The following is a 27,828-nucleotide window of genomic DNA, read 5'->3' as shown; positions in this document are numbered from 1 at the left end:
CTAATTGGTGGACGCTGGGTCTTGGTCTTTCCGGGTCCCTCCACGCCTCGCCACTACTGGTGCGGAGCCTGGGCCCGAGAGCGAGCCGCGGGGCGCCGTCTAATCCTGTGAGTCTTTGCCGGCGGCGGTGGCCGTTGGGGTCGGTCCAGGGGCTGCTGCTGCCCCCTGGACGGAGCTCGGGATGGGGCAGGGGCGTGCAGGGATGCGGAGGGCAGGGAGGGGAGGAGCCGAGCACGTGGGTCGCCGGCCTGACCGTGGCGTGGGTGGGTGGGTGGGAGCTGGGCGGGCGCGCCCGGGTGTGCGGGGTTCTTGGACCGGAGGAGCCCGGTTTGCCCCATCCGATCGGTTCCGCAGCCGCAGACGCGGTGGGGGTTGGACTGAGTGTCGCTGCTCAGGGTCGGACCTGAAGGAGTGGTCGTCTAAACCCGATGCCCGAAGCTGCCACCCCATACCTGCCCGCGGCCGGTCTGCGTTTCCCCTGAAAGTTGAGGGTTCCAGCAGGTCCAGGGTCACAGCTCCGGCAGGCCGAGCGCTCCCAGGCCCCGGTGCTGGGCGCCGTGCAGAGGCTGGACCGCCGGGAAGTTTTCCGCTCCCCGGGCCTGGGAGGTGGTAGAGGGTACCTTTGTCAGACCCAGCCAGAGGCCCATTGAGATTGTCACTTGCCTGAGGTTAACGCACGCCCTGGACCTGGACCAGAAGCAGAGGAGCTTGGACCAGGCGGGTCCTGCAACCTTTTGTGGCTGGTACCCCACGGCCAGGGGGCAGAGCCGGGGTACCAGCCTCAGGATGAGGCCTGGAGCAAACTCAGTGGAGGCAGGGCGGAGGCTGAGCCCCCGGCAAGGGGCCCCGGGCAGCCCCTGGAGGTGGGGCAGGGCGCTGCGCTGGGAGTCGTGACTCTGTCCCTGCAGATGCTGGCTGAATGGAAGTAGAAGCAGGAAGTCGTGGAGCCCAGGGTTGAGCCCACACTTTCGGGGTTACCTACCGAGTGTGTCCGCAGGAAAGCCAACCTTTTCCACGTCGGTACTTGTGTATCCAGAAAGCCTTATGTCTCCCCCACTTTACCTGGGAAACCGTGATACACCCTTCACGTGATACACCCTTGTAAATCAGACAAAGTGTAAATCACGTGATACACCCTTGTAAATCAGACAAAGTGTAAATCACACTTTGTCTTGTAAATCAGACAGCCAGAAGGAAAGGAAACGTGTGTGATAACTTTCTGGAGGAAACAAACAAAATTCCGAAGCCCCAGACTCCGTTTTAAATAATGGTGAAAATTGTAGTTGGGCCTCCTGGTGGTCACCAAGCCCCGGGCGCCAGACGGGCAGGGTTACAGTACTTAGCCCTCTCAGCCTGTTTCCTCAATTGTGCAGTTAAAAAAAAATACCTTTCCTAACCGGTTTGGCTCAGTGGATAGAAGGGTCCTGTGGACTGAAGGGTCCCAGGTTTGATTCTGGTCAAGGGCATGTACCTTGGTGGTGGGCATATCCCCAGTAGGGGGTGTGCAAGAGGCAGCTGATGGATGTTTCTAACTCTCTATTCCTCTCCTTTCCTCTCTGTAAAAAAATCAATAAAATATATATATTTTTAAAATACCCACTCAGGGTGGGCACACATTTTGTATTCTGCTCCATAAACCGATGGCATCAGCATTTCCACATTACAGTCCAGTGGTCTCTATAATCTTAATTCTCCTGTTGTTGGATATTTAGGATTTTTTTCCCTCTGAAAGTAGATTTTTATTGGGACCCTTGCCAACACAGTTCCACAAAAATTTCATCCCCCTCCAAATCATTGTTTTTAAATGGTATCATCGTTTCATTTTATTTGTTTACTTTTAAAATCTTTATTGTTAAAGTATTACGGATGTCCCCCTTCTCCCCTCCATTGACCTCTCCTACCCCAACCCCGCCTCCACCACCACTCCAAGCTCTCACCTCCCGATTGTCTGTGTCCATGGGTTATGCATGTAGGCATAGAGTTCATTGGTTGACCCCCCCAGCTTTCCCTCTGAGGTCTGTTCAGTGCTTCTATATCTCTGGGTCTATTTTTCCCCCTATCAGTTTATGTTGTTCATTAAATTATTTAGGATGTTTCTTTAAATATTATAGTACTGCTGTATTCAATCTTCGTTTTTGAGGTAGAATTTACTTTTTGAAAGTGTACAATTTGTAGTATATTAGAAAGGTTGTGTGACCATCACGTGATAGCTCTTATTTCAGAACATTTTCATCACCCTAAAAAGAAACCATGTGACCCCAAATAGGTCCCAGGCGCCTCGGAGCGTTGTTGCTGGGCTCCAGCCCCCAGCCCAGTGCTAGGCAGGGTGTGGGGGCCCTGCTGCCTGGAGAGCCTCTGGCTCACGTTGAATTTCAGCCTCCCGAGAGTTCTGGGCCTGCCTCTGGGCTAGAGTGAGGGGACCAAGGTGTGCCTGAGGCGAGCAGCCGGGAAGGAGGCTGACTGCAACCTTTTGTGGCCTAGCACCGCCCCCACACACAAGCCTTAAGGTTCCTGGGTCTGGGATTTTTCAGCCAAGCCCAAAATGGTGTCTTGGGGGAAAGGCAGCATTTATCCAAAAACCTGTGAAACGCTCACAACACAAGCACTAGCACTTTGGAATGCAGAGCCAAATCTTTGCCACTCCTGTGCAGAAAACTGCCAGAGTGCGAGACAAAGCCAATCTCTGGGTGAATGAGATCCATGAATAGATCTCTAGAGAGACCCCAAATTTGAAGCAGGTTCTGAAAAACTGTTCAGGTCTTTTCAACAAATGAAGGTTGAAACTTCAGGATTATCAAAAAGCGGAGGTTGGAAGACTTGCAACCAAAAGAGTTGAACTTTGGAAAGCTCATTGGAACCATTGTAAAAACGAAATGGGATGACCGCAAAGCAACATTAGCAGTAAAGAATGGAGAAGCTAGGCGGGCAAGTCAGCAAACGGATGGACATGTTTCCTATTACAGAGAGCTACAGTGGATGCTACCCAAACAGCTCTCCTCTGGAGAAACTATCGGTAGGTTTAAAAAGCAGATACAGGATATAAAGAATATATTTTCAGAATTTATCACTACTGAAATGCTTTTCATAGAAAACTTTAGAAGTATACTCTGCTGTCTACCAAAATATACAAAGGATTGATGAGGAAGAAGATTTAGAGGTTTTTCAGAAGCTCTACCATGTATCCCCGAAAATAAGACATCCTCTGAAAATAAGACCTACTTACAGGTTTCCTTCTAAGTGAAATATAAGGCATCCCCCGAAAATATGGGGCCCCCCCTAGGCTAAACATGAGAGATTTGGTCCACTGATTCTGGAAGAAATAGAGTCACAAGAAATTCACCAGGAAATTCAGGAATTGGATTGTTAAGATGATGTTCCAGAAGATGATATGATTGTCATTGAATAAAAGAGTAAATTCTTGATACTGTAGGATTCAGTTTGTCTGGTTTGTGTTGACAACTACCGTACTACCGTACCGTATACAGGTAATAAATTTCCTTTATTTTCATTTAACAATAAATGTGTACCATATTCTTCTTCATGGAAAAATAAAGACATCCCCTGAAAATAAGACCTAGTGCATCTTTGGGAGCAAAAATTAATATAAGACACTGTCTTATTTTCGGGGAAACAGGGTAGGTATCTGCCAGATTCTCCATCTTGTTTAGATATTGTAAGAGCAAATTCAAAGTTGCCTTTTCAGAGATTGATGTAAGCTAAGAGTGTCTCTGGAGCAGGACAGGTGTCCATCTGTCAACTAAGAAAGGATCAACGAGCAGATGAAGAGTTAGATGTTAAAGAAGAAATTAATTTCCCTAAGTACATTTCTTTTTCCCCTTTCATCTTAAAATAACTCAGAACCCAGGATTACTATATTTAAAACTATACTGGCTTGCTATGTTAAGCCTCAAAATGAAATGGGACTGAAAATAGAGAAAATTAAAGGAAATTTATGCTGACTGAAAATTAAGGTTTTAAAAGTATTACACACCTAGGCATTTCAAACTCCTATCTGGTAACGTGATCTTTTTGTATGAACACTCACCCCTTGGATTTCAAGGTACTTCATATTAATGCCCTGTACCTGGCTGCGAGTGCTATGATAAGTAGTAAGTAGGCAACAGAATCTAAAAGATCTGCCAATTCCACTTAGCTTCTTTTAGGTTGACTCCAGAAAAAGATCTCATCAAGTCATTCTGTAAAATGTAAATTCTATTTCCTGAAACTAAATAAAAAGATGTTTTCCATTTTTAAGCTTTTACTGAAACATAAAGTATCATTTGATCTGTAAATTTACAGTGTGGACCAAACAGAATAAAGGAAATAGGATACCAATAGATCTGTGTTTTACAAATGCATGAAGCATAAGTTTTAGTTTAATTAATTTCAGAGAGATAGAAGCATCAATGATGAGAGGGAATCATTGATCGGCCACCTCTGCACTCACACACCCGTCCCTCCCCCCTCCCGTACTGGGGATCGAGCCCACAACCCGGGCATGTACCCTTCACCAGAATCAAACCGGGACCCCTCAGCCCGCAGGCCAACTCTCCATCCACTGAGCCAGACCGGCCAGGGCAGTGCTACAGCTTTTGAAAAGCTAGTAATCTGGTGGAATGTAAGAAAGCATAAGTACACATGGACTATCATACATTATGGAAAATTCTATAAAAATTTTATCAAGCTACCACCTAGTTAATAAGGTATAATCTTTCCCTTAGTCTCTTATTCTTGGAAGTATAAAACAATTTAATCAGCACTTATTATCTCATTTGGGATAACTGGAAAGAACAATTCTTCATAACAAAAATGGACTTTCAAGAAGCTTAAAAAAAAAAAAAGACCTATCAGTTAGTCTCCTTATTCTCTGCCTCCTCTCCCACCACCCTAGCCCCTATAATGTGTGTGTGTGTGTGTGTGTGTGTGTGTGTGTCTGGATTTGCCTATTCTGGAGATTTCGTATACATTGAATCTTTCAATTTTATGTCTGACTTCTTTCACTTAGCATATATTTTCAGAGTTCATCCCTGTTGTGTCATATACTTCTTTCTTTTTATGGCCAAATAACATTCTGTTGTATGGTGATGCCACGTTTTTACGCATTCATCAGCTGATGGAAATATGGGCTGTTGCCACTTTTAGGCAATTATGATTAATGCCGCTATGAACGTTACTCTCAAAATTTTTGTGTGACCATGTGTTTTCATTTCTTCTGGGTTTTGCTGGCTGATAGAGTAACTACATTGAACCTTTTGAGGAACTGCAAAACTTTCTGACGTGGTGGCAGTATTTTACATTCCCACTAGCAAATCAAGAAATTTGTTATAGAATTTGTGAAATGTTTGGTTAACTACCATACTAGTTAAATTTCTCTTTCTTTATATAAAAATAACCCCAACTCACAATCATAGGTTGACACGGAAGTGGGTGAGTAAATGCTGAATTCTGGAATGTAGGTCCAGACTTGAGGCGCTCTGTTTAATGCTAACAGGCACTCTCAACTCAAAAGTAGAAGTTAGAGGCCCATGTGGCTCAGTGGTCGAGCGTTAACCTGTGAGCTAGGAGGTCACTGATTCCCAGTCAGGGCATATACTAGGTTGCTGGCTAGATCACCATTAGGGGGTGGACAAGAGGCAGCTGATCAATGATTTTCTTTCATCATTAATGTTTTTCTCTCTCTCCCTTCTCTGAAATATATATATATGTATATATTTTTAAATTATTGTTATTATTTATTTTTAAGTATAAGTTGGGAAATGAAAACTTTTATTCTTTGATTACATTCAACGCCCCCCCCCCCCAATTTTGTTATGGCATTTAAATGTGTTTTTAAATGTATTAGGTAAGATGTCATCAGTGTCCAGTGAGTGGGGAGAAAAAAATCCCCAGGTGTTGAGAAAGCCTGAAACTTACAGCAATTGGTCCTTGTGCCACAATTTAGTCTTTTTATAAAAATGAATGTGATTCCTATTGCAAAAACTTATGATATTTTGATGATTAAGTGATAGATTCAGGTTATAAAAGATAAGATTTTTAAAAGCCACTTGAAATAATTATGGCAATGTCAGTGTTACTAAGAAGTGCTTTCATCTCATTCCTTTAAAAAAAAAAAAAAAAAGCTTGTTTACATCCTTCCTTTCAACTGCTAGTGTATGCTAAAACACTCTTTAGAAAGCATTCTGAGAAGTCATACACACTAGCCCCCGACTAATTATGTTCACAGTTTTCCCTGCTCATCAATACTAAACTGTCCTCTGAAACAGGATGTGTATAGATTGAAGGGAAAGTGTGTGCTCTGGTATTGTCTGGTAAGAAGAAGAAAGAAGCACAATTTAAAAGAGACCTCATGTCAGGCTCAAACTATTGTCTTAAAGTAATTGTGAGAGTCTGTCAACAACTCACACTGTGACCCAGGGATCAGAGGTTAGCAGCGTACCTGTCAGGCCAGGTGTCAGCTGTGAGGTAGGAGAACTCAGCCAGCAAAGTGGCTTCAGACACATTGGATTTTATCGGTCTGTCCACCTGGAGGGCAGCCTTTTATAGATGAGGCTTGGGATGGCGGCTTTGATGACAGCCAGGTAGGGCTTGGTTGTAAGCATGAAGGAACTAACAAGAAGTGAACATAGCCGAAACCGGTTTGGCTCAATAGATAGAGCGTCGGCTTGGGGACTGAAGGGTCCCGGGTTCAATTCTGGTCAAGGGCATGTACCTTGGTTGCGGGCATATCCCCAGTAGCGGGTGTGCAAGAGGCAGCTGATCGATGACTCTCTCTCATCGATGTTTCTGACTCTATCTCTCTCCTTTCCTCTCTGTACAAAATCAATAAAATATATTTTAAAAATTAAAAAAGAAAGAGAAAGAAAAAAAAAAGAAGTGAACATAGTGGGGGTAAGAGATCAACCGAAGGATTTGTTTTGTACACATGCATATAACATAACCAATGGACACGGACACTGTGGGGAAGGCCTGTGCCAAGGGGTAGGGGAGGCCAGGGGAAGGTTAATGGGGGAAAAGGAGACCTATGTACTACTATTTGTAATACTTTAAACAATAAAATAAAATTTTAAAAAATTAAATTAAAAAAAGAAGTGAACAGAAAAGTACATGCACCCACATGTTTGTATGTAATTTTTCTTTTTTCTCATATAGGAGCAGAAATGCATAAAAGCAGCTGGAAAAGTAGAAGACATGGAAGAAGAAGCCAGCGGCAGAACCCTAGACTCAGACAACACAGCCCTAACGAGAGGCAAGTGCTGTTCCCCAGTGCCATTCAGTATTGTCCAGCACCCTCCCGGGCACGTGGGTCACTGGGCGTTTGGTCAAAATGCAGAGTCCGAGGTGGGGCCCAGCGAGAGTCTGCACTCTAACACGCCCCCAGGGGATGCTGCCGCTGCGGGTCAGCCTGCCTGTCACACTTGGAGCTGTGAGGAGAGAGGGCCACTCTTTGTTCTCAGTGACCATGGCTTCCGGCCAGAGCGTTAGCCAGGAGCTCAGCGGAGACTTTATCTGAGGCTATGAAGGAGAGTTGCTTCTCCATTTTATAGACTCCCTCTCTCTTTTCCTGTCTTTTTTTTTTTTTTTTCCAACCCAATGAAAATAGCATTCTGGAAATGTAATTAATTCAGTAAATCCTGAGAAAGAAGCTATATATACACATATATAAAATATAGTATTTAAAAACACAAAAAGGCATAAAGAATAGTACAATGAATGTGTACCTTCCACCCAGCTTAAAAAATAAAGCCTAGTCGAAACCGATTTGGCTCAATGGATAGAGCGTCGGCCTGCGGACTGAAAAGTCCCGGGTTCAATTTCGGTCAAGGGCATGTACATTGGTTGTGGGCACATCCCCAGTAGGGGGGTGCAGGAGGCAGCTGGTCGATGTTTCTAGCTCTCTATCCCTCTCCCTTCCTTTCTGTGAAAAATCAATAAAAATACCTAGCAACAAGGGCTTTGAAATAAGAAGTCTGAGTTTGCACACTGCTTTTCCCTATGGGCAAGTTACTTAATCACTGAGTTGCTCTTGTACAATCCTTCACTTGTGAACTTCACAATAAGGTATATAAAGCCCCTAAGAGGCTGCCTGTCTCTGGGTAGGCCCTCCGGATGGCATGGGCCTCATTAGGTGCAGAATATTACTCTAAGCCAGAGTCCCCGGCTGGACCAGTATTGTAGCAAGATGAGGGCAGTGCCCAGTGTTTGTGTGTTTTGAAAGGAGAACCGTGGATACTTTTGTGCCCCAGGCCTTCCCACAGAGCACAGTGCGAAGTACAATGTGATCTGTGCAGGAGTCTCAGCTCAGCTTTGGCCAAGTTGTGTGGAAACACGCTGAACAGCCACCTTCTGGGCTCCCTGTAGAAAGCATGGAGCAGCAGTCCTTGGACTAGAAACACAGACATTTGTCATGACACTTAATCCTCCTTTCCTCCTGCTGCTGATCACAGATGAGTTTCCTGATCACGGGAAGCTCTGGGCCATAAAAAGGGAGAATAAATGCTTCGTTAGTATTTATAGACAAAAGAGAAAGTTCTTTCATTCCTTCCACCTCGTTTTGCAATTTGTGCTCCTTTTGGTGTGCAGGGAGAGGGGAAGTTCCTGATTTTAAAGAGGATTTTATCAGGATTCTAAAATTAGGTCTTTTGCACTATCATTATATCCGTTAGCCTATAATTATCATGGAAGCTGCTTGTAGCTTTGCAAAATGAGTGTTTAAACCATGGCTCTATCTCAGTGTTACTGAGCAAATCACCTCTGTGTCCTGAACCCCAGTTTCTCCATCTATAATAGGGGTGTCGAACTCAATCAGAGAAGGGGCCAAAATCTAAAATCCAGCCTAAATCGCGGGCCGAATGGTTTACTGAACAGTCATAAACTGACAATGTCATAAACTGACAGCGGAGTGCAGTGATGACAGCGCGGTGCGGGCCACATTGCAAGGCCTGGCGGGCTGGATTTGGCCCACGGGCCTTGTGTTTGACACATGTGATCTATAAGGTTGGGTTGCCAAGTACAATTTAAACTCTATATTGCTGGATCCAGTAAAAAATGAAATTCACCTGCCTTGTAACTGCTGATGAGCTGACAAATGAGCCCAGCTGGTAGAATTCTTTTTTGTTGTTTTGTTTGTTTGTTTATAAAGTATTACATATGTCTCCTCTTTCCCTGATTGACCTCCCTCACCCACACTACTCCTACCCCCAGGACATGCCCCCACCGCCCCAGTATCTGTGTCCATTGGTTATGCTAATATGCATGCATACAGGTCCTTATTTCACTTAGCATAATGCTCTCCAGGTCCATTCATGCTGTTGCAAATGGTAAAAGTTCCTTCTTATTGCCGAAACCCGTTTGGCTCAGTGGATAGAGCGTCGGCCTGCGGACTGAAAGGTCCCAGGTTCGATTCCGGTCAGGGGCATGTACCTTGGTTGCGGGCACATCCCCAGTAGGGGGTGTGCAAGAGGCAGCTGATCGATGATTCTCTCTCATCGATGTTTCTAACTTCCTATCCCTCTCTCTTCCTCTGTCAAAAATCAATAAAATATATTTAAAAAAATAAAAAATAAAAAAATAAAAAAATAAAAGTTCCTTCTTATTTATAGCGGCATAGTATTCCACTGTGTAGATGTACCACCAATTTTTAATGCACTCATCTGCTGACGGACACTTAAGCTGTTTCCAAATCTTAGCTATTATAAATTGTGCTGCTGTGAACAAAGGGATGCATGGTAGAATTCTTATTGGCAAAGATTTCTGGTCTTCTTTTCATCTGGAAAATTCCAAAAGACCTCGTGAAGTGCTCAAGTGAGGAGATGAGAAAAGAAATGACATGCATCCTCTTACGGATGAGAGACAAAACCTTGCTCTAACGGGTGTATTTGCAATAGGTAAACTACTTTTAAGGAAAAGCGGGGTTAATGCTTCCCAAGTAATGGAAGGTGAGAGGGCCAGGGGTGAAGGCTGTGACACTGCCTGAGCTACCCCTGCCAGGACCCCACAGTCTGAGAATGACTGGGTCTCCAGCCCCCACTGCAAGTTACCATGGTTGTGTCGACAGGTGTAACTCTGGGGCAGAGCAGAGCCCACAGGATTCCGACCATGACGATGAGGAGGTCCCGTCGACCTCGTCCAGCTCGGCCGGGAGTTCTGCGCCAGGTAAGGCAGTCTGCTGGTGAGGACTCCCCTGGCCCTGCCCACAGGGAGAGACGAAACCTATTCCTGACCGGTCAACTGGTTATGTCTGTTCGGGCCGCCCTGCCTCCTGGGTGTCTGCACTTGCATGTGGCTGAACTCCATGTGTGGTACCAGCTCATTCGGGCTTAGAGGAGATTCTGGGAGCAAACGGGAACGGTAAAGGGAGGAACTGGGTACGCCAAGAACTGTGATCCTGAGGCAAACAGCGCCCCCAGCCCTGAACTGGGCCCAGGACAGTGACTGACTATGCTAGCCCACCTCCCGCCCCTTAGAAAAGACAGGCAGCTGTGAGGGGGGTGGACAGGCTCCGGGCTCCTTTCTAGATGGGTCCGGTCGCAGTATTTTAAGTTGGATTTTATTTCTTTTGGCTAAAGATCTACCAGGGTATTACTTTGACCCCGAAAAGAATCGGTACTTCCGTTTGCTCCCTGGACACAACAACTGCAACCCCCTCACGAGGGAGGGCATCGAGCAGAAGGCAATGGAGCTCAAAAGGCTGCAGCTGCTGGAGGAAGAGGACAGGCCGACCAAGGTGGGCTCCACGCCCCGGGGGCCGCTGGGTCCGCACTCCTGCCAGCCTGCGGCCACGGCCGGAGGCAGGCGCCCATTCAGCGCCCCTGCACACCGCTGCGTGCACGTAGGGAGTGTGGCGGTGACTTTTCCCTGGCAGGAACCTGACGAAGAGAAGAACAAGCGAGCAGTCTCCTCCCACTCCACTTTCCCAATTTGCAAGTTTCATCAGTAATTCTAACATCTGTCCTTCCCTGGGGGAATCTTGAAAAGCAGCATGATACAGTAACTGTATATTTTGAATAGAAAACCAGCGTACATGGTTTGGATATGAGGGTTTCTTAAATCCCTTCTGGGGATTAGATGCCAGGACATTTGGATGGCTATGTGGCAACAGAATGGGAAATCTGGGCCCCCGGGTCACCATAGGTGGACTGGCGAGCCCGATGCAGACCTGAGTGTCGAGGGCCGTTCCTGCACTCACTAGCTTCGTAGCTTCTCCCCAAGCATAGCTGGACTGGGGGCCTAGACAGAGGCACTGGGCAGACCTTCCAGTCACACATTCTTGCTTGTGATATGCTTTTGCTCTTGCCATGATTGGAAACTAGCCAAGGAGACAATCAAATTTATAGCATATAATTTTTGCCAATTTGCTACCTTTTTCTTCATTGCATCCTATGGAACTAAAAAATATTTTGTTATTTTATAACATAAAACTTCACTGAATCTATCTTCTTGTTGTTGTTTTTTAATTTAGAAAATAACCAGGATGGGATTTAATGCCACTTCCTTGTTACAAAAAAGCAAGCTGGGTTTTCTCAATGCCACCAGTTATTGCCGGTAAGTCAGTGCCTCGTGTTTCCTTAATGAGTATTCTTTTTTATTTTTTTAAAATATATTTTATTGATTTTTTTACAGAGAGGAAGGGAGAGAGATAGAGAGCTAGAAACGTCGATGAGAGAGAAACATCGACCAGCTGCCTCTTGCACACCCCCTACCGGGGATGTGCCCGCAACCAATGTGCATGCCCTTGACCGGAATCGAACCTGGGACCTTTCAGTCCGCAGACCGACGCTCTACCGCTGAGCCAAACCGGTTTCGGCTTAAATATATTTTATTGACTTTTTTACAGAGAGGAAGAGAGAGGGATAGAGAGTTAGAAACATCGATGAGAGAGAACATCGATCAGCTGCCTCCCACACCCCTCCCTCCCCCCACTGGGGATGTGCCTGCAACCAAGGTACATGCCCTCGACTGGAATCAAACCTGGGACATCTCAGTCTGCAGGCTGGCGCTCCATCCACTGAGCCAAACTGGTTTTGGCATTCACGAGTATTCTTTTTCTGTTTTTTATTTCCATGGCCCAAGAATCCAGTCAGGAGACCACATAGCTGCTCTGTGAGGAGTCCTCACAATTGAAGCTCACAGCCTGCCGCCTGCCGCTGAACCCACCCTGAGAGAATCACCCCTAAAGCATGGGCAGGCTTCTGCAGGCCCGAGAGAGGCGAGGGGGCCTAGGCAGAGAAATCGGGCAGGAATGTCTCAGGATCTTTTCTCTGTTACTTATAAATCATGTTTAGTTTAGTAGTAGGTCTTATAACTTCATTCCTGTGAGATTTCTGCTTCCTTTTCTCTCTACCTAATAAGTTACGAAACATGGAACATTAAATAGATGTATGTGCACTAAACTTAACTACTTGTGATTCCTGATACAACTCTAACTAAAGCCCTATGAGATAGGTAGATAACTGCCTCTCGTTTCTAGAAGAGACCGAAGCTCAGAGCGATTTTTCTCCAAGTAAAGCCAGAAAGGATGGGATCTGTCTGACACCCAGACCTGAGCTCCTCACCCTGTGTTCCGCTGCCTCCACTGTGTGTGGACAGGTGGAGAGACACCATGAGTTTGGGTGGTTTATCGAGGACACAGCTCTCATTTGGGAGCGAGGCTGCCTTCGTGGAGGCCAGCCATGCAGGAGGTGTGAGGCCAGGCAGCTAGGAACATGCCCCTCCTCCATTTCCCTAAAAGAGATAAATATCTAGGTAAAAAGACCAGTTCCTTGCCCTAAAACATGCTTTCTCCTTTGTGGAGAGGTAGCATGACGTGAAGGGAAAGAGGCAGTAAGATGGGCGGCCGCATGCCTGGGCTCTTCCCATGAGCTAGGTGTGTGCCTCTCAACGAGTTTCATTTCTCAGGCACCTTCTCTTGGTCTCAAGAGAAAGAGTCATACCAGATGATCCAAAAACAGATTCCTCTAGTTCTGACTTTCTTCGACCCTGTGAATGGGCCGCTCCTTCCTTTGCTTTAGTTTTTCTGAGAGTTCTAAAATTGGATTTATTTGAGATCTTGCTCATTTCCATTGCTGAGAAATAACAGGGCCAACATGGTGAGGTGGTCTTAGGATGTGAGGCAGGGAAGAAGCTCTGAACCTTCCTCATGGGTGTCTAGGTGTGGCGCCCATGCCCTCCCCGTCCTCTTTCCCCCTGCAGGTTAGCCCATGAGCTGCGAGTGAGCTGCATGCAGAGGAAGAAGGTTCAGATTCACAGCTCCGATCCCTCCGCTCTGGCCAGCGACCGATTTAACCTCATAATGGTGAGTAGGAGGGGCCACATGTGATGCCAGGGGCATTGCTGCCATACCCGACACTTTATGGCCTGGCATTGGCTCCCATCACGCCCTGCTGTGTAGATGCCAGTTGCATAAAAGCTTGTGTCCACTAGTTTTTATAGTTTCAACAGGCATCTGCTGGCTACCCATCGGCAGGTGCCCAACTGGCAAGGAAGGTCATGGTAACCATTGTCACCCCTACTACAGCTCTGTCATTTGACATGAGATTCGGGGCCCACCTCACATTGACTGAGAACCACCAGAAGGGTACACAGTGGTTCGGGCAGGATTTGGTGGCCAGCCCTAGCGCTCCAGTGTCCTCAGTACCAACAACAGGTTACTCCCTTGCTTGCTGTTCTGACCTGAGTAGCAGGGGCCTGTAAGCCTGTGATCCTTGGCCTGCACACCCACTACCATCATGCCATTTACAAGGAGCAAAAATCTCTTGCCGAAACTGGTTTGGCTCAGTGGATAGAGCGTCGGCCTGCAGACTGAAAGGTCCCAGGTTCGATTCCGGTCAAGGGCATGTACCTTGGTTGTGGGCACATCCCCAGTAGGGGGTGTGCAGGAGGCGGCTGATCCATGTTTCTCTCTCATCGATGTTTCTAACTCTCTATCCCTCTCTGTAAAAAAAATCAATAAAATATATTTTTTTTAAAAAATCTCCTCTTGGTTAGACCCGGGCTGGACGCCAGGGCCAACTACTTGAGTCCAGGGTCCAGGGAAATGTTCTCAGAGGATCCACTGCAAACAGAAGGAGCCAAACTGCTCAGGTAGACTGGGGATTCGAGGTCACATAGAGCAAGCCCTGTGTTGCCTGGAGGCCTAGGGAAGACCCAGGAAAGTGAGAGACACACACAAAACAGAGCTTCGCCCAGCTATTACGGCTCAGTGGTTGAATGTCTGCCTATGAACCAGGAGGTCAAGGTTCGATTCCCCATCAGGGCACATGCCTGGGTTGCAGGCTCACTCCCCTGTAAGGGGCGTGCAGGAGGCAGCCAATCAGTGACTCTTATAATTTATGTTTCTATCCCTCCCTCTCTGAAATCAATAAAAATATATTGGGTCGGCAGCTAAGTAATTGCGGATTTTTTAAAGAAAATCAAAGACAATTTTTTCATGGAACTAAATAACTTTATTCTGTAATGTATTGCCCATTTTGATCAATGACCTTTTGCCATCTTTCAGGCAGCATCATAATCCCACGTTCAAAAAACTTCTGGTTTTTATTAGCAAAAAACTGAATCAGGTACGATTTGACATCATCATCATTATTGAAATTTTTACCATTCAAGGAGTTTTGTAAAGATCGAAACAAAAAGTAATCAGATGGTGCAAGGTCAGGACTATATGGTGGATGTGGCAAAACATCCCAACCAAGCTCCATTAGTTTTTGCCGAGTGACCAAAGATGTGTGTGGCCTTGCATTGTCATGATGGAATACAACACCTTTTCGATTTGTCAATTCGGGCCGCTTTTCTTCAACTGCATTGTTTAATTTCGTTAGTTGTTCAATGTAGACATCAGAATTGATTGTTCGGTTGGGTGGTAAGAGTTCAAAGTAGACAATTCCTTTGTAATCCCACCAAACTGATAACAAAACCTTCTTTTGATGAATATCAGCTTTTGATGTTGTTTGAGTTGGTTCACCTGGCCTGCTCCACGATCTTTTCCGCTTGATATTGTTGTAAACAACCCATTTTTCATCGCCAGTTATCAGTCGTTTTAAAAATGGATCATTTTCATTACGTTTCTTTAGCAAATCGCAGCTGCTAATGCGTTGCGTTAACTGTGATTCTTTCAGTTTGTGAGGAACCCATGTATCGAGTTTTTGAACATAGCCAAGTTGTTTTAAGTGATTTTCAATGCATGTATGTGATACATGAAGCTTCTCTGCAATCTCACGTGTTGTACTGTGACAGTCCGAATTGATTATTGCTTTGATTAGGGCGTCATCAACTTCAACTGGACGACCAGAGCGTCTTTCATCTTTGAGTGAAAAATCACCAGAACGAAATTTGGCAAACCAATTTTGACACTGTCGTTCTTTTAAGGCTTCGTCACCATAAACAGCACATAACTTTTTATGAGCTTGCGATGCGTTTTTCCCTTTGCGGAAATAAAAAAGCAAAATATGACGAAAATGTTCCTTTTGATTTTCCATTTTTCAACGAACGCCAAACAAAAACTACAAAACAGATCAAAAAACTTTTTTTACTGATTAACAGCTGAATAGCCAACTATCAAATACAAAATGTGTTTTACATTTGTACTACGTCTGTAAACCTAAAAATTCAACTGAAGCCATATATGTGTGGAACCCGCAATTACTTAGTTGCCGACCCAATATATTTTTAAAAAGAGCCTCAGCCTGATGATCTCCTGACAGGACTAGGGGCTGAAGCTGCAGAATTGACCCTTGACATCCTGTCCCAGGAGACCTCGATAGCAGAGCCCTTCCTTGCAAGGGCTGCAGGGGCCAGGACTCATTCCCCCTGATGTGTTTGGGGAGACATTTGACCCGAATACTTTCTTGGAGTGAGTTCCCCTCAGGTCATCTCTGCGCTCCCTCATGGACAGGAGCTCTCAGCTGGTGAATATGCAGAGACATGGGGTTGGATAGATGAGCAGATGGTGTTAGGCCTGCGAAGTCACCTCCAGGCCGCTTTCCCCTTCCAGGCGGACACCAACAGTGACCGGCTCTTCACAGTGAATGACGTCAAGGTGGGAGGCTCCAAGTACGGCATCATCAGCCTGCGCGGTCTGAAGCCCCCCACGCTCAGGGTGCATATGCACGAAAACCTCTACTTCACCAACCGGAAGGTACTCCGCCCGCCCCTGTGGCTTTGCAGCCCCCTTGCCTTTTGGCCCAGGGGCACTGCAATGGTTAGCCGAATTCGGAGGAGATGAGAGAGCTTTGGGAAGAAGCCAGCGCTCTGTTACCTCATTTCCCCAAGGGAGAAACGGAGTTGTAGATCCTGAGAACCCCGGTAGGAAGAAGAGGGTCCCAGGAGTTTCTTGTCTGGAAAGAGAAAAGAATTCAGAGGTGGGAAGACTTGCAGTGGTCCTTCTTTGGCTGGTCGTATGGACCTTCCCTTCAGAAGGATTGAGTTGGTTCGAAGGAGCCCACGTAAGGGACACAGTTCCTGGGAGGTGGGCTGTGGTAGCCTGGCAGAGGGTCCTCGCAGAGGATCGGGACGATGTGGGAGCATTCAGCCAGCCCATGGCTAACACAGGTTTACGTACACGTGGAAAGCTTGATGTCTGAGGGGCAACCTTTAAACTGCAGTGGGTGACAACTGCATCCGTAAGAAGCTGTGGCTTTCTGTTCTTTGGGATAAGAGCCACAAGATAGGAAAATGGTTTCTGGGTAAAGTGAAATCCAGTAGCCTTCAGAGTTAGGTCTGCTTCCTGTCGTTGGAGAGAAGTCATCCTTGCCCTACGGGGTTTACCAGATGTCTCCCCGTGAGGCCCATGCTGACACTGGAGGACTAAGGCCGGGGCTGCCTCCTCCCTGTCCCCCTTAAGGCGCTATGTGCTAGGACAGGAGCTTCCCTTTCTCAGGATGCTTGTTCCAGCCCCTTTTAGAGGGAAGATCTATCCCCATAAGTTACTCCATGGGGTGGTGGTCAGACCAATCTTTCCGACGTGCTATGTGCTTCCTCCCCAGGTGAACTCTGTGTGCTGGGCCTCGCTGAACCACCAGGATTCTCACATTCTGTATCCTTTGGCAGGTGAAGAGGTTTGGTGGGCAGGCCACGCCCTGTTGGGGACAGGCATCCATGGGGTTTGTAAAGTCGTATCTTAGAAGCCAGAAGTCTGGACTATTCTGCACAAACTTCATTCTTCCAGAAAGAGCAATGCACATGTAGAAGACAAGGATTCCCATGGTGCTCAGGGAAGAAGTTGAGGTTCTGGGGTGACTTTGAGGTCACTATGAACTTTAGCAGAGGAATAAAGCAGAAAGGAGCAGTAAAATCTTGGGAAGGAACCCCCGATCCTCCTGAAGCAGAGGTAGGAGCAAGAGCTGCAGTTGTTCCAAGGTGGGGTGGGCCTCCTTGGGGAAGGGGAAGGCTGAGGCAGGCATCAGAGAAAGGGGGTTCCTTTGGCATGGGACATGGGCCTGTAGGCTCGACCTGGGGTCTCTGCAGAGATGGCCTTCTTTGGAGCACTCTTCATTCTAGTCTCTGTCTTCCCAGAGAGCCATCAGGGCTTCTTTGCTAGGAGCACAGTAGTGCAATGTCAGGGTAGCTGGGCCCTTCGTCTGGGGTCCCCAGGGTTTCTCGATGCATAGGACAGTTGTCCGACATGTGATTCACAGAAGAGTATTGTTTGACCCAAGCAAAACCACATGTTAACGAGTCTTGTCTTGAATCATTTCCATAATAAAAATAAATGAGTTATTAAAAGGATGACCACTGGTACCCAACATGCACTTCATGAGTTGCCATGTGGTTAACAGTTAACATCTGTGAATGCACTTAGCACAGTGCGGGGCCCATGTGGGACCTCAACAAATGCTGGCTGAATCGGAACCTATTTAAACCTGTGGGTTTCAGCCACAGTGACTAAAAGTGCATGTGTAAGGACTTTTCTCCCATATCCTTGCCATCCACACTAGAGATACTTACCACCTAAGGCAGCATGATATGCACGCATCAGACAGACACAAATGTTGCCTGATTGCTTTGCAAATATTTACATTTTTTGATGAGGTGTGTGTGTGTGTTCATTCTACCAACATCTACTGAGCATATACAAAACCTGTGCAAAGTGCTGGAGATGGGCAGCTCCACAGGAGTCTGTGTAGTGATGTCTGTGTTGCAGCTGGATGTAAGAGGGATGCAGGTATTGGGATGCATGGAAAGGTGGGGCCAGTGCTCCATCAGAAGAAAGAGTCAGGAGATCATGCACATGGGTATCCATGACGTCTCTGGCTAAGGGGGTTCCTGCAAGACTGAATCCTCAGGGATGTGCGATGCCCATGGAAGTCTGTGATCATGGAGTCATTTCTTATACAGGTTGATGACGGTGAGACCTCAGATAGAAAGCTGTTACAATATTAAGCAGGCAGTGGAGAGGGAGTGAGTGATGAGCAGGAGTGGAGGAGAGGCACAAGTCTCAGAGGCTTGGGATCCAGGCCAGGCAGTGTTGGTGTTTGGAAGAGTCCAAAGAAGGAACTCCACGAGTGATGGTGTGGAGACCAAGGAGTGCGTAGTTAGAAATTGTGCTGCATGACCCCAGGGCAGGCCTGGAGGGTGTTCATCAGATTCAGAAGCTAGGGCTCATTGGAGACCTTGGGGAGAACATTTACTGGGAAGGTGTCAAACCTGGATCTTAGTGAGTTGAAGAGTGAAAGAAAGGCAAGGAGTGGGGATACATGTAGGTTCTGATTGAGATAAATTAGGCTGGGAAGATAACGGGAGAGGAACCAAATCAAGACGGTACAGTAGAAAAGTAGGCAATGAATATAGAGACAGTTCAGAAGGGAAACCCACACGACTAATCAGGTGAATCAGTACACCCAGTTGTAGTTAGGGAAATGTGAATTTAATTAATGGGAAGGCATTTTTTACCCATTCAGAGAAGCACAAATTTTCAAGCTCTGATACTGCCAAGATTTGACGGATAAGGAGAATGGGGAACAATGCTGGATAAGTGCATTGATATAACCACTTTAAGTTGGAAGTTGGAGACACAAGAACCTTAAAACCCCACAGGCCTATCCATTCTAGGTATAGACATAGGAGCAGCTTCCACGCTGCAGGTCATGGCCTGTCAGTGGGCTATGGAAAGAATTTGTGAGCAGCATATTTATGGTGAAACAGACTAGAAAATATGACAGTTTCATACTTAGTAAGGGCAAATCCTATATAATAAAACCCTAATATGCAAAGCGACTCAACAGTAGTTGCTATGATGCACACTGACCACCAGGGGGAAGACACTTAGTGCAAGAACTGCCCCCTGGTAGTCAGTACACTCCCACATGAGGATTACCACTCAGTCAGAAGCCGGGCAAACGGCTGGCAAACGCAGTCCGGGGCAGTAGTAAGGAGCAGCGAGCTGAGCGGTAAGAAGCAGCAAGCAGGTGGGTAGTGTGAAGCAAGAAGTCCTGGACTGGGCCAAAACCGGTTTGGCTCAGTGGATAGAGCGTCGGCCTGCGGACTGAAAGATCCTGGGTTCGATTCCAGTCAAGGACATGTACCTTGGTTGCGGGCACCTCTCCATTGAGGGTTGTGCAGGAGGCAGCTGATCGATGTTTCTCTCTCATCGATGTTTCTAACTCTCTATCCCTCTTCCTTCCTCTCTGTAAAAAAACAATAAAATATATTAAAAAACAAAGAAGTCCTGGACTGTGAGTGGGATGTCCAACTGCCAGCTTAAGCCCACTCCCAGGAGCCAGCCTAAGTCAGCAGTCAGACATCCCCTGAGGGCTCCTGGACTGCGAGAGGGTGCAGGCCAGCCTGAGAGGCATCCCCACACACACACACCAGTGCACTGGGCCTCTAGTATTTTATGAAACTTTTGTTTCAAATATTTGTGTGTATATAGCATGTAGTACTGTGAAATTAAATTCTTATTCTGGGATTAAGAAACACTGCCTTAGAAAAGGCTCCCACACATGGCCCTGGGAGACAGGAAGGCACTCATTCCAGCAGCAGAGCAAAAAGAGAAACAACCACCTAGGTGCCCAGCAGAAGACGAACAAAGCAGTTGTGATGCATTTATACAAAGAATGGTGTAAGTGAAGGAACTGGGGCTATAAACCCCAACACTGATAAATCTAGAAGACAATGGACATTGATCTGTGTGATACTGCTTATGTATGTTTTCAAAACCGTGACAGTTCTTTCTATCACTCATGGACGAATATGCTGTGGCAATGTAACATGGCCAAGAACTTGGACCAATTTTAGAAGAGTGATTCTGGGTGAGGGAAAAGGGGGAATGGGCTAGGGAGGGGTCAAAGAGGACTTTTAGCTGTGTCTGACATTTTTTCCTTTAAAAACATCTGAAACTCAATAAGGAAAGTGTGAATGTGTTAAATCTGGCTTTACAGGTATTATTGTATTTTTGTAGTTTCTTGAAGGGTACTAATGCCCATTCTCCTCCCAGAGGAGAGCTTGTACTTGACTGTCCTTAACAGAGTTTCCAGGCTGTGCCTCATGGGAATCGCAGAGACTCCGGGCTGTGCCACCCTGCTCCCAGCGTCACTGTTCGTCAATAGTCATCCAGGTACCGGCCCTCCCCTTTTTTGTAAGGGGGTGCTGTGACAGGTCTCTGTCCTCACCTCCCAGAGGCTACAGCCAACAACGCCAGGAGCTCCTTGGTGAAGGATTGGACAAGAAGGGGTGGGAACCACAGGCTGAGTGAACCAGTTGGAGCTCGCAGGATGGGGACAGCAAACACCTGTGGGGAGCCCGTAAACCTGATCCAGGATTTATACTGGAAGCATGTGCATCTTCCTTTTTATTTATTTTATTTATTTATTTTTTAATATATTTTATTGATTTTTTGCAGAGAGGAAGGGAGAGAGATAGAGAGCCAGAAACGTCGATGAGAGAGAAACATCAACCAGCCGCCTCCTGCACATCCCCCACGGGGGATGTGCCCACAACCAACGTATATGCCCTTGACCGAATCGAACCCAGGACCTTTCAGTCTGCAGACCGACGCTCTACCACTGAGCCAAACCTGTTTTGGCTGCATCTTCCTTTTTAAAAAAGATTTTCAGATAGAGGTAGAAATATCAGGGATGAAAGAGAATCATTGATTGGTTGCCTCCTGCAGGTACCCTACTGGAGGTTGAGCCAGCAAAACCCAGGCAAGTGCCCTGACCAGGCCTCGAACTTACATTGGACAATGTCCAGCTGTTTGAGCCACACTGACCAGGGATGCATTGGCATCTTTACATATCTCCTTCTTTTGGGTCATTTTAGGAGCCCAAATGGTTAAAAGTATGTGTAATCAATTCCAGAAATCAAAACATTTATTTGAGCTCCTGGTACAGATCATTCACAAAGCTGTGACCCGCTGGTGTTATCAGGGATATTTACATTCTCTGGCTGAAGGCAGTTCAGAATTCTGGACTTCTTCCTGGCAGCATTCTGAAAATTAAGTTTCTGATCTTTCAGAGAATTAGGATCAATTAGACAAGGGTCAGGCCTCTAAGAGCACAGGCTTCAGGCAGACTAGCACGAATCCCAACTTGGACAGATTGCTTTAAACTCTGTAGAGTGAAGATGGTACCTACCCCGACAGGTTACATGGAGTGGTACATGAAGTCACATACACTTAGCACAGTGCCTGGCATTTCGTGAACAGCTAGTGTATGGAGCAGGTATTATCACCATTTATAGATGAAGAAACAGCCAAGAGAAGTTCAGAATTTGCCTTTGAAACTAATCTGTGGCCTGATCCGTGTGGGTCTGGTTGAGGGTCAGTCACGGTTTGAATCCTGGTGAGGGCACATGCCCCCCGGGTTATGGGGTCAATCCCCAAAACCTCATCCTGGGGTCCCTGCTTCAAAGTGGCTATTGTGAGGATGAATATATAAATCTTTCCTGACATCCAGGAGAAGTGTTAAAAGAGACTAAGCTATCAGGGAGGCAAGGTGGTGTCTCAGATAAGAGGGCTTCAATCTCGGATCATATTATTAGATGTGCATGTCAAGCAAAACATGTTTTTTTGTTGTTGCTGTTTTTTGTGTGTTTTTTTTAAATAAATATTGATTTTTTACAGAGAGGAAGAGAGAGGGATAGAGAGTTAGAAACATCGATGAGATAGAATCATCGATCAGCTGCCTCGTGCACACCCCCCACTAGGGATGTGCCCGCAACCAAGGCACATGCCCTTGACCGGAATCAAATCTGGGACCCTTCAGTCCGCAGGCCGATGATCTGTCCGCCAAGCCAAACCGGTTTCGGCAAACAAAACATGTTTTAAATAAACTCTTTTATTGATAAAACATACATAATGGGCACACATCTTAAGTATACAGTTTAATGAGCTTTCACAAGGTAAATATAGCCACCACCCAGGTTAAGAAACAGAATTTCCAGCATCCTCCCAATTACCACTTCCCTAAGGGAACCACTATCCTGACTTCTAACCACAGGTTTTTATTGTTGATTTTTTATTTATTTATTTTTTTAAAAGTATATTTTATTGATTTTTTTTTACAGAGAGGAAGGGAGAAGGATAGAGAGTTAGAAACATCGATGAGAGAGAATCATCGATCAGCTGCCTCTTGCACACCCCCCACCGGGGATGTGCCCGCAACCAAGGCACATGCCCTTGCCCGGAATCGAACCCGGGACCTTTCAGTCCGCAGGCCGACGCTCTATCCACTGAGCCAAACCGGTTTTGGCTATTGTTGATTTTTAAAAAATATATTTTTATTAATTTCAGAGAAGGAGAGAGAAACATCAATGATGAGAATCATTGCTCGGCTGCCTCCTGCACGCCCCTGAGCAGCTGTTCCTGGAGGTTTCCCAAATCAGTGGTTCCTGGCATGGCAGCGTGAAGGGGAGGTCTGTCCCTCGAGGGCTGCGATCTGTACTCTCCCTGCTTCTCTCAGCAGGAGACCGGCCTGGCATGCTGTGCAGTTTCCGGATCCCTGGGGCCTGGTCCTGTGCATGGTCCTCAAACATCCAGGCAAATAACTGCTTCAGCACAGGTGAGCCGGCTGCCATCCCATACTCCCAGAGTAAAGGATGTTTCAGACCTTAAATCCCCAGATTACAAATGACACCTGTCTCTCCGCCTCTTCTCTGTCTCCGTCAGGCTTGTCTCGGTGGGTCCTGGTGACCAACGTGGTGACGGGACACCGGCTGTCATTTGGGACGAGCAGTGATGTCTTGGCCCAGCAGTTTGCTGTCATGGTTGGTGGGACTGGGAAGGGCCCAATGCAGTTTTCCAAGAGTGGAAATTTTGCTGGGTTGAAATTGGATTTTCATGTAACCGACAGTCCTCATTCCCCCTTTACAGGGGAAAACGGCATCAGAAGGATTAAGGGTTTCTTAAATGTGTCTGCACTGAGTGAAAGCTGACTGATCTAGAAAGGCCTGGTTAACTGGCTTTAAACAACTTTCTGTTTATTTTATTTTTATTTTTTTTAAATATATTTTACTGATTTTTTTACAGAGAGGAAGGGAGAAGGTTAGAGAGCTAGAATCATCGATGAGAGAGAAACATCGACCAACTGCCTCCTGCACACCCCCTATTGGGGATGTGCCCGCAACTAATGTACATGCCCTTGACCGGAATCGAACCTGGGACCCCTCAGTCCGCAGACCGACGCTCTATCCACTGAGCCAAACCGGTTTCGGCAAACAACTTCCTGGTTAAATGAACTACTAGCAGTTCTTAAGTAGCACTTGGATTAGCCAATAGGACAAGCAGTTTTTTGTTTTTAATGTTTTATGGATTTTTTTTTTTTTTTTTTTTTTTTTTTTTAGAGAGGAAGGGAGAGGAATAGAGATGTAAACATTGATGAGAAAGAAACATCAATAGGCTGCCTCCTACACGCCCTCCCACATCTAATGAGGATTGAGTTTGCAACATGGGCAGGTGCCCTGACTGGGAATTGAACTGGAGACTTCTTGGTTCATGGGTCGATACTCAACCACTTAGCCACACCAACCTGGCAAGCAGTTTGTGTATAAATTCCCAGTTTATAGCCCTTAATAGTTTCATACACCGTTTTCAACTTACACATTTTATAAATTTAAAAATAAAAATTCTAGTCTTACTGCATTTCAAAATTTTGTTCCACAGAAAATGCTGTCTCTCTTTAGAAATGTGGAGGCGGTAGTATGCCAATCTGCTTCCAGCAGTAAGAACAGAGTTCACTAATTCCGGTTTCTTCACACGATCTTGGTGGAGACAGGGCGCCGTCGCTTGGGCTTTGGCGTGAAGCCTAATGGACCAGTGCAGCCAGGGGGAGCGGCCTGGTGGGACACATGGGGCCCAGTTCTCTGCTTTCCTAAGGAACCCTCCCAACTCCGCTGAGGCTCAGACTGACCAGCCATACCCACACCTCCGGTGCCGGAGAGCCGGGATAGGGGAGGGGACGGAAGGCTGTGTTCCGGAGGGCGCACCCCGCCCAGCCTTAGCGGGAGGTACCACGCCATCCCTCTTTCCACAGACTCCTTTGCTGTTCAACGGCTGTCGCTCTGGGGAGATCTTTGCCATTGATATTCGATGTCGAAATCAAAGCAACAACTCGAAGGCCATTAGCCTGTTCCACGACAAATCGGTGACCTCGATGAAAATCCTACAGGAAGAGCAGTGCCTGGTGGCATCCGACATGGCTGGAAAGGTAGAGTAGACTGCGGGCAGCTGCTTTGCTAGAGCCCAGTCTGGTCTGGATACGTCAAACTGGTTCTGGTGCTCTTGATGGAATCTCGGCCTCAGGATTTTGAGGCTTAGATTTCTCTAACCGGAAGAGGTGTTTGGAGAGCAGCTGCCTTCCCTCATTCCTGGGGTTCACCAGTGTACCTGCTGGCCCCTCCTTAGCGGTCCCTTGTGCTTCTTCCCTTAGATCAAGCTGTGGGACCTGAGGACCACGAAGTGTGTAACGCAGTACGAAGGTCACGTGAATGAGTACGCCCGCCTGCCCCTGCACGTGCACGAAGAAGAAGGAATCCTGGTGGCCGGTACGTGGGGCAGGGGCAGTTGTTCCATTCACCGAGTTCTGTCCTGGGCCCCCAGCGTCTGAAGCAGCTGAGGGAGACATTACTCTGAAACTGAACATAGTAGTATAGGGTTGTGGACTGTTGGGATTGGGGAGACTAGCTGGGACAGCCCTTCGTTTCCACATCAGTGGACAAACATCCTCTCAGTAACAGCCAAGCTGGGTGCAGTAACAGCAGTTTGGGAGACTTGGATGTAGGGTTGACATCTGCTCCCCAGGTCAGCATTCAGTGTGACCGTATCCCATTATGCAACTTTCCCACCGAAAACCTGGGGCTCCCTCTTCTTTGAACTTGTGTTTGTTTCCAAAAGAGGATGCTGAGAAAGAAATTAAGGCCATTGCAAGGAAACTGATGCCTGGTTCCTTTAACACCATCCCTTCGGATCCATGTAGAACAGGAAGCAGAGCTGTCTAGCCACCAAGCTCCATTGAAAGCAGTTACAAGATTATACTGTTTGTGGATGATAGAATATTCTGGTAGCTGGGAGTTTGGTGATTTGACAAATGAAATAGTAGGCTCTTGACATTAAGGGATATATTCTCAGTCTTAGATCCTCAAGTTTGCTGCTATTCCTACAGAAAGTACTTTTCCCTGAAACCTTTTTGTGGCTAAGAAGCATCACTTTATTAGAACTTTCTTACTCTTTACTACTGTCACCATCACCAGCAGTTAGCTTGTATTTTATTGTTTTTTTACAGAGAGGAAGGGAGAGGGATAGAGTTAAAACCATCGACCAGCTGCCTCCTGCACATCCCCCACTGGGGATGTGCCCGAAACCAAGGTACATGCCCTTGACTGAAATCAAACCTGGGACCCTTGAGTCCACAGGCCGATGCTCTATCCACTGAGCCAAACCAGTCAGGGCAGCTTCCTTTTAAAGTCTATTTTCTGTGGGTTTTCAGCTCACAAGAGTTCAGTGTTCTGGATAATATAGAGAAGAGAGACACCTTGTTGACAGGCAGATGTGGGTAGTGGACAAGTTACAGTGATAAGTGAACTGTGCTACCTGAATCTCCCCGCAGCTCAGGAGCAGCTGGCTGGCTGCCCTCTTCCTCTGGAGCTCTCCAGTCCGTGCCAGGGGTCCTCAAACTTTTTAAAGTGGGGGCCAGATCACGGTCCCTCAGAGAGCTGGAGGGCCGGACTAAATGAACTACTAATTCCTACTGTAACACCTCGGCTGCGCTCACTGCCCAAAAAACCTGGCGGGCCGGATCAGACTCCTCTGCAGGCCGCATGTGGCCCGTGGGCCGTAGTTTGAAGACCCCTGCGGCGTACACCATGTGTCTGGCCCACCGGAGCCAATGGTGCTAGGGGTTGTGTTCCTCATCACTGAGCCCTGAAGACCATGTGGTCTGAAGAACTAAGCCAGAAAGCTCTGGGGAGAGTGGCCCCTAGTTTGTCCCCAGGTGTAGTGAAGGCGTTAGTTCTTCCTGTTTTAGAAACAGGAAATCGGTTGCATGTCATCAAGACCAGGTGGGCCGGGCTCCTTCTTGAACAGCCATTGACACCAAGAGAAGCACAGTGCCCACCCATTAGCCGATACCCAGCGAGCCCTGCAGGGTGTCACAGCGTCAGGCACCTTGTCACTTTGAATACATGCAACTAGTTATGTTTCTAGAGCTCTAGGGTGACCCATCACTTTTTCAGAAACTACATACTCCATTTGAGGGTTTCTGTTCTGGCTGCCAGGGAGTCATGAGCAGCCGCGTACACGAGTTCTCTGCTCTCACTAACCTGCCACGTGTCTGTCTCCCCTCTCCCAGTGGGCCAGGACTGCTACACGAGGATCTGGAGCCTCCGCGATGCCCACCTGCTCAGAACCATACCCTCCCCACACCCCACCTCCAGGACCAACATCCCCAGCGTGGCCTTCTCCTCTCGGTTCGGGGGCGCGCGGGGCACCCCGGGGCTGCTCATGGCCGTCCAGCAGGACCTCTACTACTTCCCCTACAGCTAGTTCTGCAGGGCAGCCTGCAGGGGTGTGGATCCGACTGAACGCAGTGCGACTAGCCATGCCTCTGCCATGATTGCTGTTTCCAGTGAAGGCATTTTAAATGGATGCTCTGTGCACAGATCCCATCCATCCAGCTGCTGGGGACGTGAAGGTGCTATGTTTTATGTGGAGACACTTTAGTAATGTTATGTCAGTTAAGCTGTGGGCTCAGAGAGCTTGAAAGTCCTTTTCATAAAAGGTACCTATTTCCTTTTGTTGAATTCCTTAAAATAGTCCCTTCCCCCTTTTATAAAACATTACTTTTTCTAAGGGCTGAAGATTATCAATACCAAAAGCCCTTTCCAGAAGCCTAATGAGACGGTTAGGGTAGTCAGAGCCTGGATCCCAAAAAGACATGCATCTGTACTTAGTAGCGCCAGCTGGAGAGAAGGGGGCGAGGGAAGTCCTTTTTCTCGAGTTTCTACGGAAAGATTTGAGGCCAGAGTGTGCCCTTCTCACACTCAGTATCAGGAACAAATGTTAGAGACTCTCCTTTTCTTAATCATTCACAGGCCTTGGACAGAAAGATGGATGCTTTAGATGCCGGAGGTTTTAAGCAGCCTTCGCAGGCCTTTTGTGGAGGCGTCCTCCTGTGTGAGACACAGCAGCTCCCGTTTCTCTCCTGGCGGCGTGAATGTCAGATTCAAGGGCCCCATTTCAAAGACAATAGGCTCTGGCTTTTTTACAGTCTAAGCAGCAGCAGTTTGTGAGATGTTTATACCAAATGTTAAAGAGCATGTCTTTCTTCCAAATAAACCAGAAAGAACCTTGGCATGGTGAGTTGATATTAATGATTTAGAAGATCATGATGCTTGGCTACTGTAGGA

The 27,828-nt window shown here is 46.9% G+C and overlaps 1 protein-coding gene across 3 annotated transcripts; it reads left to right on the top strand.

The window, feature by feature from the left end:
- Positions 1–19: 19 nt before the first annotated feature.
- DCAF4 (DDB1 and CUL4 associated factor 4) lies at positions 20–27,772 on the top strand. 3 transcript variants are annotated; one of them, XM_084893159.1, is made up of 14 exons: positions 20–97; positions 7,150–7,246; positions 10,055–10,152; positions 10,566–10,723; positions 11,459–11,541; positions 13,189–13,291; positions 15,986–16,129; positions 16,977–17,026; positions 20,466–20,545; positions 22,893–22,988; positions 23,096–23,193; positions 24,459–24,632; positions 24,855–24,969; positions 26,772–27,772. In XM_084893159.1, exons 2-14 carry the CDS (start codon positions 7,158–7,160, stop codon positions 26,963–26,965), a joined length of 1,482 nt encoding a protein of 493 aa, XP_084749285.1. In that variant the 5' UTR covers positions 20–97; positions 7,150–7,157; the 3' UTR covers positions 26,966–27,772. The 3 variants fall into 3 exon arrangements, with proteins under 3 accessions (XP_084749285.1, XP_084749286.1, XP_084749284.1); XM_084893160.1 differs by having other exon boundaries at positions 39–107; XM_084893158.1 differs by having other exon boundaries at positions 39–107; positions 22,890–22,988.
- Positions 27,773–27,828: the final 56 nt, after the last annotated feature.

The sequence above is a fragment of the Pipistrellus hanaki genome (genome assembly GCF_964339955.1).
Source record: "Pipistrellus hanaki genome assembly, chromosome: 1".
In the NCBI taxonomy this organism is placed as follows: domain Eukaryota; kingdom Metazoa; phylum Chordata; class Mammalia; order Chiroptera; family Vespertilionidae; genus Pipistrellus; species Pipistrellus hanaki.
Note: the sequence above shows the minus strand (reverse complement) of the source record. Positions and strands in the feature narration are given on the sequence as shown.